The 11,669-nt window shown below is 39.2% G+C and overlaps 1 protein-coding gene across 1 annotated transcript; it reads left to right on the top strand.

Moving 5' to 3' along the window:
- Positions 1–95: 95 nt before the first annotated feature.
- On the top strand, positions 96–5,919 carry LOC145463177 (uncharacterized). The gene is made up of 4 exons (XM_081446900.1): positions 96–516; positions 4,391–4,534; positions 4,739–4,915; positions 5,530–5,919. Exons 1-3 carry the CDS (start codon positions 360–362, stop codon positions 4,900–4,902), a joined length of 465 nt encoding a protein of 154 aa, XP_081303026.1. The 5' UTR covers positions 96–359; the 3' UTR covers positions 4,903–4,915; positions 5,530–5,919.
- Positions 5,920–11,669: the final 5,750 nt, after the last annotated feature.

Raw genomic sequence — 11,669 nt, 5'->3', positions numbered from 1 at the left:
GGGTCATTTAGTTTATCAGTCTGAAAGGGAGGAACCACAGAGTGCGGAACACCCAGTCATTTAAATAACACTGAAATTCATCAAGATGTCTCTTGTGAGGCCGTATAAGGCAGCTCAATGTCATAAGCTTGCCAAGAAATGATAGAAATTCTGGGAATGAGTGAATATCGTCTGCTATTTTTTCACGCCTGCTTGTTTTAAAAGGTCACGCCCTCGGAATGACGTGTCGGGTTTGCTATAAAACGGGAATCCAGGGGAAAAAAATACATTCTTAGCACCCGAGACGAAAGAAGATCACATTGAAAGGAAACCATTCCAGTGCAGAGCGCGTGCAAAATTTACGTCATTATTCCTGAAAAATGCTTTCAACGGGGTTCGCAAAGTTGTGTTTTGTTGTGGCAGCGATAGAGGGTCTGTTGAGATGGAATTCCGTTGATGGTTCCAGTATCTACGTTGGGAGACACGAAGCGGGAACTTACTCTGAGCAGATTCCCTCGGAGAGCGCTCTTCCAGAAGGTAAGATCTAATAAATGCATGCAGGCAGGGAAATCGTTCAGCTCCTATAAGTGGATTAACTGTTTTGAGATTAAAGGAGTCTAATTCGAGTTCGCATTGAGCAAACGTATAAAACATTCGCACGATCCCCTAAAAACGAAGTTCAGCCAAGACGGATGAATTTGTTCAGATCAAAAAGTCATGACGTCTTTCGGAAGGTCTTGTCTGTGGGATCCAGTGCGATCCCTGCGGTAAGAGAACTTTTCCGATTCGAGTTGACATTATTTCGCTTTTAGCAAATGGTTGAAATTCAGAAGTATCCGTTTGTGCGGAAGAGAGAAGACATTTGGAAACTAGAAACTTTAAAAAGCGACTGAGCTTTGTTTACGTACATCAGTTTTTTTTTTCACCTCAGGAGCATTTTCCTACAGGCGATTGGACAGATAGTTGTTTAAATCAGATCGCATACATTCTGAATACAAATGAAAATCTCCCTCTTAATTCACGGTCTTTAAATTGTCAAAACAAGCCATGCAATTTGTCACGATCGCAAAATTTGATATCATTTCTCCAGGGGACCACAGGAAGTCTTAAAAGAAATAAATGCCTACATTAGCGAAATTTGTGTTTGACTAAATGTTTCACACACTTTTAAAAATAAATATTGTCTTTTCGAGGTACTGCAGAGTGTTTCAAAACTGTGCCAGTTCTGAATTCACGAATTTTGTTGCACATCAATATTTCTTTGTTCCGCAAATCCATCGCTTGAGGCCCTAAATGGTGAAATAAAACTGTGCAATATCAATTTTGAAAAACATTTTCTTTAAAAACTTTCTATAGCGATCATCTGTTTATATTGGACTGTAAAACGGACGCGAAAAGTTAGTTCTAGAAAGGCATTATTATAATAGCTTGTGGTCATATCTTTCTGAAACGCGTGTTGAAATTGCCCCCTTGCTTAAATGAATGCTGGAAAAGGTCACCAACAAACATCTGTACAGAATATGGAATCTATGATTGGAAAGAATTTAATTCCATCGGTAACTCGATCGACCTGATTATAAGTATATTTTTAGGTCTTTTTGAGCAAGATTTTGCTTGCACGAGATTTTAAGTTTTGTTTTCTTTTTTTGCGCGAAAAAAATCGGCGATTCATAAAAGTAGACTATTGTCTGATTTCGTGTTCTCCCTCGCTACATTTAGCTGGTTTTTCGTCACTTAAGCTGGGTTTTTTAATCACATTTAGAAGGGTTTCTGTTACATTTAGCTGGGTTTTGACACATTTAGCTGGATTATTTGACGACATTTTCCCGCATTAGATGGGGTTTTCGTAAATTTGACAGAAAAAGTGTTGAAATTGCCCCCCTCGCAGCCAGACTGCTGGATAAGCACTACCGACAGAAAATAAGAAAGGTTCACTTTGTAATTTCTAACCTCCTTTCCCTGAAGAGAACTTCGGCTATTAGGGATTATACTTCTATGACATTTACCGGACCTGCCAGAGATGACCTCTACAGTTAAAATATTAAACCGTTTGAATTGTAGTTGAATGAATTAAATATCAACCCAAGAAGTGTTGACACCACTTTCAGTTCCTCTTTCTCAGTCGCGTACAATAGACTTCAGTGCGATCTTCTCAACAACTAGGACGGATAATTTGGAACATTTTTGTGAGGTTAAAAGGGCGAAATTATAGATCGAATTATCGTTAAAGTGATTAGAGTGCGATCTAATTAGTGAAGTCACGGAAAGTTGATTTTTTTTTAGAGCAACACGTATACACAACGGTGCCTTCTCGCGAAAAGTGAGGGAAACAAGAAAACGAAATCCAGACGAATTCTTCTTCCTCGGTGCGTGTTTCTCAAAGCAGCAAAAACCGCAAAGAGAAATATAAGGTTTCCGGTAGGCGTGATAAATGAATCTATAAAAATGACAGATGTGTGCTGATTCCAACGAAGAAGAAGAGAAGAGAAAATCAAATTGTTCTTTTCACGGTAAACGTTTCTCAATCGGCAGGGTTTTTTTGCAGGGTGCAGGGTGCAGGCTGCGGGTTGAAATTTAATTATAACTGGAAAACCGCTGGCACTTAAAAGAAACGTACAGGTGGTAGACTTACCGTGACTGTTACATGATGCTGTTTACAATCGCTCAGAAAGGTGGCTTCCACCCAAGGGCCAAACCCGCCGAAGCGATGGGAGGAGAGTATATTCCTATGATTTTAAGCCTGCAATGAATTATTAATTGTTTTTGAAGAGACATCTGAAATATCATCTGAAACATCTGCTGAATTTGGTTTCTTCCCTGTGAGTACCAAAATGAAAGCACACCGACGGTTAATCTTATATTATTTCATTTCTTTATTTATTTGCTTCATTTGTGATGGCAATCTTCTGTTGTTAAGCTTACAGTTCTTGTTGACCGAGCCGATCCTGGAATCGATGGAAACATCTGTGGAGCGGCCATTCAGATGGCTTTGAAGAGATTTCACTGGTCTCAGCGTGTCGATCGATAAGCACTTATGGCGGATCGATCGTATTTTCACTATGTGAAAGTGTCGAACTACTTTATGTAAGAACCCCTGACGAGTATCAGGGTTATTAATTATTTTTAGTGTCGGCGGTTTTCCAGTTATAATTAAATTTCAACCTGTAACCTGCAACCTGCACCCTGCAAAAAAGACCTGCCGTTTCTCAATTGCATTACAATCATGATGTAATCTAACATGTATGTGAGACAATTTCGGGTAATTTTGTAGTTGCTGCCCCAAGATTAAGTTGCTCGCATCCTCGTTGGATTACATGTATTGCCGGGTGTAATGCAAATGCGGAGTAAAGGCATGAAAAGGTTCATTGCCGTTTCTTCGTCATCGTTGTTTTCTCTCGCTTGGACGTCTTCAAAACTTTCCAACCGTTATAGACTGAAGTCTAATTTCTGCTCAAAAACCAGGAGTCCGTGAACCTGCAAAAAACTCGATTTCTTGTTTGAGTGAACGAGAAAATATACCAGATATATATGGGTCAGGAAATCAGCGACCTAGAAAACGCTTTATGAGTCAGTGGAGCAAGAATTACAAGGGAAATTTTAGGATGTCAACACACTTAGAACCAACCTGGTTTCCAAGGTCTCTCCATCTCTTTTCCACTTTCTCGGAGTAGAGAGAGGACCCTGGAAACGAGGTTGGGTTAGAACTATATAAACTAGTCAAGTGCGGTTTCATTTCTTGATAATACCAGTATGCCAAAGATTACGATAAGTCACATTCATAACAGATTTCTGGACATCAACGATAGTATTGTTTTGGCGCACTCGAAAACCCCTTCTTTTCAGTTCAGAAACAGAGGTGCCTGTCAAAATAGCAAATGGAGATCACTTTAGAAGCGCGAAAGAAGAAAGAATAGAAAGGAGTAACCTGCGTGTTTACTAGTCCATTTAACTTTTGCACAAAAGCAGTACATACTAGTCTACTAATCAGATTTAGTTCTATATCTTTGTTATGTTTATTATTTTTGCGAAACAAAAATAAATTGCTTTGTTAGTTTTAACGCACGGCGGAGTGAACTTGGTTGTTTTTGGAAATAATAAACAGCTTTTAGTTTCAATAAACAACAAAGAACTTACTAACTATTCCACAGCTTCATTACTGTCAAATACACTTCATTGACGTACCGAAGAACGAATACACATTCATTTCATTGTTTCTTTTCGAAGAAGCAAGTTCGAAAAATACAAAGCGCTGTAGTTTCACATCCGTCGTTTGTGGTCGTCACGCACTCTCTTCCATTGTTGGGAGGAACCGTTGCGTGACAACCCCGAAACAACACCTGCGAGCGAAGGGTATTCTAGAGTTTCTCAAGTCATTGTTTTCTTGACCCCAGACTGTCTTTCTTCAATGCAGGATCCTGTGAAGACGGAAATAAACGACTCTGTAACAAGATCATAAAATATTATGGAGCAGAAGTGTGTGAGACACACGATGAATCTTTGCTGTATACTGTCCAGAATGTCTGTCAAGCTACCTGCGGCTTCTGTACCACTCAGGGTAAGTGAACATCCAAATTCTCCTAACAGTTGTGATACATTTTCAAGGAGATAGGTGATGAGAATTGTGAAAACCATCAACTTGTGAAATTACATCTACATATACCACTCAACTGTCAAAACTAACAATTAAAAATAATGAGCTAAAAATTTTATTATCGGTGATATTCATACTCAGTTTTCAATCTCCATTTTCTTCTGTCAGAGTGCACGGATGAGTTTGAAGATCTTTGTAGAGATTACGGAGGATACTGTGACCACAAAGGAGACTTCGGAGGTCTAATTAGAGACATTTGCCCCAAAACCTGCAGTACTTGTCATCTGAAACCGAGCAAGGAACAAAATAATTTGGTCGTCATTCAAGGATAGCTAGTCAGAACAGGTGAAATACAAATTCTCCTTACAATATCAATACACTTCCATTCGTGCAGGTGATGAGAAAGATACTGTCTTGACTAACCACTAAGTTTTCAAAACTAATATAAGGGGAAATGTGGGTCACGGTATTGGTAAAAGACAAAATGCTGTTATAGTAAAAACCCGCATTTGAGAACCTGCGTTTTTCCAAGTTAGCCTCAAAAGGTTGCTGTATATTTGGTGCTAAGCCCTACTTGGAAATTCAACTATTTAGGTTCTTAAACAGGTTTCTACTTTCTTAGAAAAAATGTTTTGTAGCTGGAAGGGTATTGGTTTGCCTTGTTTCTGTTTCAAATTTCAGGCTAAAACAGGTTCTTATATGTAATTGGGTTCTTACATACGCGTTTTTGCTGTAGCTTTGATCGGATGACTAGCCCAGACTCTGACCGGAAGTAAACCATCTCGGTGCTTCAATCCACTCTTTGACGTTTTCCTTATATTCCACATTCCTCATGCTCCATTCCCCGTTTTTCTTAACTCGGTACGAAAGGACTCACATCAAATTTTGCTCTTTCATCCTAGTTTTTAAATAACTCAAATTTTCCTGCTAATATATTATTTCTCTCTCTTACTTTTCAGGACTTTCGAGGAATACATATATTTTCAGTGTTTGTACGACACTTCAAAGTGCTCTGTAAATAGCAGTAAATGGACTGTGTCAGTCGTTGTCTGTAAAGTTGAAAAGCTTGTGAATATAACAAGATGTATGTTAATGTAATGCACTTGTTATGAAGTGTCTCAGCAGGTAGCATACATTGCTGTATATTAATAATAGACCCGAAAATAAACTAAGACTGCGCGTTGAATATCCCGGTTATTTCCTTGTTGAGGTTACTTCGAGCTGGCTGTGTGGCCGGGGGAGAAATAAACAGGGCTTCCGCAACCAAGAGAGGAAGGTTCTGTCCTCACTACGCTGGAGATGTGCGAAAACGGCGTTTTCACTCTGAAAAAGCATCAAATGTTTTCCGTCCACACATGATTACCGGTCATTTTGGATTTGTGTTTGAGAAAGACTCGGTCAGGGAAATCACATGGTTATCAAGACGGCATCGTTTTCAAATTGTTCCGGTTTTAAAATTTTCAGTTTCCTTCGACAGTAAAACGCAAAGCCAGCGTTTTTAATTCCTCCAGTTTGAAGAGCGTTTCCGAAAAGCGTCGTTTTCGTGACGGATTAGTGTGGACGGTAGGTCTAACCGTAGAAATAAAGCTGCGCTTTCAAATTTCTCCGGCGTCGTGTGGATGGAGCCGAAAACTGAGGATTTGAAATATTTGTCAAATACTGCCCTATACCTTAACCCGTCGAAAATAGCTAATATTCTTACGAGATTACCATACTACACTGATTTATTTTCCACTTAGTCATGACAATAAACGACCCACTCGCCTCCTTATACCCTATGGACACCAGGTATCAAATCACAATAACGAATTTCTTGGCAATTCGTCGTGAAGCAATCAAAACTGCACTCAAAGGATTATGAAGACTAATGCTTTTTTACCGTATTTCGCTGGTAAATTATTCTTACTGATGGTTTTAACTTTTAAGTCTATGGATAAAACCCTGGTGGGTGGTCACTGAAATGAAATCTATCGAGTGGTGCTGTTTATGATGCTCTACAAAGTGGTTCAAACTTTTTAGTCTGTGGATAAAACCCTGGTATGTTCCCATTCAAATTAGTCTAAAAATTCGAGAGGTACGTTCAATCTAAATTGCTCGTTGTTTAGTTCCAAGAGGAGCTTAGCATTCTTAGGAAATAAAGTGTTACGGGAATTTTTTAACTTGCCGGGCAACCTCTGCTTCCGACTCCTACCTCTTTGTGGTTTGCATAGTAGCATATTAGTAACACTTTGATCATCCGAATAGATAAAATCACCGGCCCCCTCGATGAGGTTGCTGACTTTGCAATCAATCTTACCGAACATTCCTCGAACTTTCCAAATGGTAACGTTATTCTTAATATTTCAGATAACAAAAGCATCATGTGTTTACTTAGGGAGTGGTATGAAAACGTCATAACCCTGTACGTGAAAGCATTTCTTTTGAAAATCTGCGACCCATGACAACGAATAACAAGAAATACATCCGAACATTATATTAAATGTTTGGGCAGTAAAAGAAATGAACTTAAGAAAAGAGCTTTGCGGTGTGTAAGAAATTTAATCAACTGTTTTTATAGCCTGAAAAAAGGGAATATAGAGCTGCAACTGCATAAATTCCTCGCACGCTTTATAATTCGAAGATGTTATTCAATTTATGTTTCAACTGTAGTTTATACATGTGTCTTTCATGTACATATTAATTAATTTAGTGCCATATGAACGCTGTACAACACCAAGAAGGAGCACAAGACATCAATTGGGAACTTAAGAATTTCGCATTTGGTCCGGAACCTCCGTTAACTGCCACTTTTTCTCTACAGCTACTATTATTTCAAACTTGCTACAACGGCCACCTCTCCAGAATGGCAACAGCAGTTCAGTAAGCACGTCCCAACCGACAAAATTATATTTACCTCGGGAAAACGCGGACCAGCTAAGCAAGGACTGATGAACGATGCCTGCAGAACCTATTTTTTTTCATTTGTAAAATGTCATCTGACTTTTTTTGATCCGTACCGCACGTCGTTGGTCTCTTTTTCTGATTAATTTCTGTTTTTCTTTTCTGTTTTTTTTTTTTTTTTTGATATATTTGAATTGTGCTACCTATTTCTATGCCAAAATATTCATTAAAAAAAACATTGTTGCACCTCCGGAAAAAACAATTGTCATATTACACCCCTTCCTCTCCATAAGAGCCATTTTCCTTCGACTATATAAGATCGTATAACCAAATTGCCATTTCATTTCAGCAATAAAAACTTAGAAATATTTTATGAGACGAGATTGCGCACTTGTAGTACACGTGCTGAATTTTCTGGCGGGCCTCGCGGGAAAAAAGGAGCGACTTGAAGTAGTCAGCAAGTTTCATTATCCTCAAGGTGCATCCGTATATCAATTAAGATTCCATCTGATAAGAGAAGATATTTGCCCTCCACTGAGGGGGACGAAAAAGGGGCCAAGCCGCCGACAACTGTGGCGCGCGCTTATCTTCACAAACATAAACAGCCAATGTATTAATTTACCAATTTACTAAATCGCTTAATGGAAAAAAGATACACGCTTTCAAATAAAAGGAACCGTGGAACAAGCGCGTTGGAACATAAATAGACTACGAGTAGTCCGTCTTTCGCTTAGTCCGTCGAGTGAGACCGTAAATAAACCGCGAGAGAAAAATGGCCGCGTGAAATCCTGGGGGCGAGAAGCGCGCGAAAGTAGTCTGGAATATAAACAATTTTCTACCTTTAGTTATTGTTACTTCATTGTTATTGTTTCTAAATTTCGCGATTTGGCCAAAAAAATTCATTAAAAGGAACTTAATTTCACGAAAATTGTTTTTTGTTTTTAAAAAATGATTTTCGTTGACAAAGAGTTAGTTTCAGAATTGGCTCAACTGATGTTAATTTTCTATAGTAATAGTTTCCAATGACACTGAACAAACCCTATTAAAACGAAACGTTAACTGAAAACGGTTTGACATGTTCCTTAGCAACAAAGCAGAACTATACGGAGTACTCTGAGATAGGCTATTTCTGGTTTCAGTTGAAGCTATGCCCCTCGTAAGCTATCGGCCGGCTGTTCGAATTCTTTGCCTCATTCCTATAGAAGCAGAGCCGATAGCGAGTAAAATACTGAACGTTGACGTGGACTGAACTGTTCAGATTGAAAACGGTCTTTCTTCCATGAAAATCTAACAAGCTGACCGATATTTCATCTTCAAGCATTTCTATTTCTAAGACAAACATAATCACTGCGCCTGAGGCAAAAAACGACTAGTGTATATTTAGAACAGCGAAGGAGAAAGTTTACTTCTAGACAGAGAGATGTAAAAGAAAACCGGTCTGTTCACCATGGTAAAGTGAGCATCATCTAATTAGGCAAAAAAAAGAAAGCAAGAAGATTTAAACTTCGCATTGACCCGACCAATGTCCTGTTTAATCTAATTTAATAACGTAATGCTCGTATCGATACTGTTCGTGTTTAAATTTAAGGGCCATTTTCCGTCAGAAACCAGAAAGCCCGCGACAATTTTAGCTGCTTCCATTCCTTACGTACCATGCGGCTTACAGTGAGCTTAAACACTTCTCGGCCAAGAGTTTGGTAAACCACTGAGCCAAATACCAAATTAGGATGAAAATTCCTTGTACATGGGACTAGTTAGAAAAATCAAATCTCTGAAATTCATCAAATTACGCGCTTAATTTGGTTCTAACTTGAACGTGTGTGGATGAAACCCTTGTGTGTTACCACTCAAAAGAAAACCTATTTCATGTGGTACTGTTTATTGAAGGTGGTTCTAACTTTAACGTTTGTGCATTTATCCTGAGTGTGTGACCACTCAAATGAAAGCTGTTGAACAGTCTGTGGTTCCATCCGAGTTTTAACATGTCTGATTTGGTTGATATTCTTATGAGAGTGAGACATTTCTACTGATTTAAAACAAACGCTTCTTCTTTTTCAAGCGCTTAGCGGAATGTTTCAAACAAATGTTGACTTTCTCGCCGCTATTGCGACGACTATTGATCGAAAAAGTAAAGTCTGGCACACTCGCAGGCTATAGGGGTGAGAACAGAACTTGGTAGTGCGTTCGTTTTGGAAGACAGAAAGATCGGTTTCAACCTATTTGTCAAAAAGTTGTATTTTCTCAGTAAAATATAAGGTAAAGTCTTGTATATGATTCAAGTGGCCCATCAGACCGGTGCTCATCCCGGTTTCTTTAGCATGGAGCGACTAGGAGTATTTCTACTGCCCCCTGGATGAAACGCTGGTCTATCGCAGGGTTACCGCCAGCATTAAAGTCGCCGGTACTCATTTATACACCTGGGTGGAGAGAGGTACTGTGAGAGTTAAGTGTCTTGCCCACGAACACAACACAATGTCCCCGGTCAGGGTTCGAACCCGGACCGTTCGATCCGGAGACGAGCGCATTAACACGAGGCACACGGTGCCTCCACATTTTCTCGGTAGTGATCTGCTTAAGTTTTGTTTCTGTCCGTGAAGTGGGAGCGCGAGATTTTTCCGCTTCTTAAATTGTATTGCATTAGTCATAATAAAGAAAGAAAAGAAATCCCTAGAACAGGAAGCTTGTCATTGAGATTAAGAACACTTTATAAACTAAGAGATAAAGACCGAGTTAAAACAATTAATTAAGAAGGAGAGCGTGGGTGGAAACGCTAAATGGCACGTCCAGAAAAGAAATAACACGCTGAACCAAACAACAGCCGATCGATCAGACCTTTGCACAGAGTTCTTTGCAAAATCGGCGGTTCTTTTCTTAAACGTTGTTATTTTTGCAGATTCAACACACATAGGCTCGTCAAGGCCATTTAAACTTTCAATGACGCACAAACTCAAGATTGCGTGAAATTTAAAGGTCAACAATGTTGGCACAACACACATGTATAAGTTTTCCGTTCTAAAGAATTTCTTTCAGTTCAGGAAGTGCTACCCGAAATAAGAAAATTACTGCAGTGCATTTTTGGGGCTTGCTTCCTTTGTGAACAGCATGCACAGACTTCTCGGGGGTGACACAATACTGACGCAATGTAAGAAATACGGCCAGCCACCTCTTGTAACATTCTAAAATACCGTACGCGTCACATCTGGTGATGAACCCACGTCCAGAACGAAACATAAACTGTGTTATTATAATTATTATTACACAATTCTGTGTGCAAATGCATTTGCACATCAATGACGGATCGGTTAGGAAACTTTACTTTTGAGATTACTGATAAACTATCCATTTCCCCAAGCACCAGAGCATCTTGAAGAATCTTAAAATCGGTTTCCCTGATTTGGAAACATGTTGCATGGATTCATTAAGGAATCAGCGTGGAAATCAACCCTTCTGTTAATGATGCAGTATTGCTTAAAAAAATTATCTATGGGTCACTTAACTTTTAAATTTTTTCGCTCGACCGCAAAATCCTGCTTAGGCCGGGAAAAAGGACCAAGTTATTTCGATTTGCGTTAGCGGATTTTTAATATTGGATTTATACTATTTATCGAAAGTGAAAAAAAGGAATAAAAAGGCAAAACATGCAACGAAAATCGTAGGGTTATCAGTTGGGTTATCATTTGGATTATACAGCAAAATTCTATTTGAATGTTATGACATAAGTGCAGATATGCAGTCCACTGGGTTCCGCACAGGTTCTGTAGACCGGCTATTCGCGTTTTGGCCAAACTTGCAGCCCATTTTCTAGAATTTGTTTTCATTGATTTGAATTCTGCATTAAAATTTACATCAGTTTGGACAGTTTAATTCTTGTTCGGTCTCCCACTAGTTGAGTAACTCAACATAATCAATAAATTGCCGGAGGAAGACGAGGGACCGATGCGATAAACGATTCGCCCACATATTCCGACCGCACCATCTAACGCGTCGGCGATCGTAATTGTCACTGACTTTCGGCGGCAAAACGCCTATCATAAAGCCCCGTATCTCTCACCAGAAAATAATCGCCCGCATGTTGAACCTTTCGACCTCTTCTTCAATAAAAAGAGCATCGCAAACTCGTGGAAGACGATTTAACGCAGCCCCAAAGTGAAACGTTAAAGGATTCGGGAGATTCCAAATACTACAAAGAAGGTATCAACTAGGACAGCACTATCCAAAG

The sequence above is a fragment of the Orbicella franksi genome, chromosome 12 (assembly GCF_964199315.1).
Source record: "Orbicella franksi chromosome 12, jaOrbFran1.1, whole genome shotgun sequence".
Lineage (NCBI taxonomy): Eukaryota > Metazoa > Cnidaria > Anthozoa > Scleractinia > Merulinidae > Orbicella > Orbicella franksi.
This window is presented reverse-complemented; position numbering and strand designations above follow the sequence as displayed.

What these genes read in the sequence shown, in the direction of transcription:
- LOC145463177 (XM_081446900.1), top strand. Translation starts at nt 360, where the DNA reads ATGCTTTCAACGGGGTTCGCAAAGTTGTGTTTTGTTGTGGCAGCGATA. An exon ending in GGAGAGCGCTCTTCCAGAAG is followed by an intron (nt 517 to 4,390) that starts GTAAGATCTAAT and finishes TCTTCAATGCAG; the next exon opens with GATCCTGTGAAGACGGAAAT. An exon ending in CGGCTTCTGTACCACTCAGG is followed by an intron (nt 4,535 to 4,738) that starts GTAAGTGAACAT and finishes TTCTTCTGTCAG; the next exon opens with AGTGCACGGATGAGTTTGAA.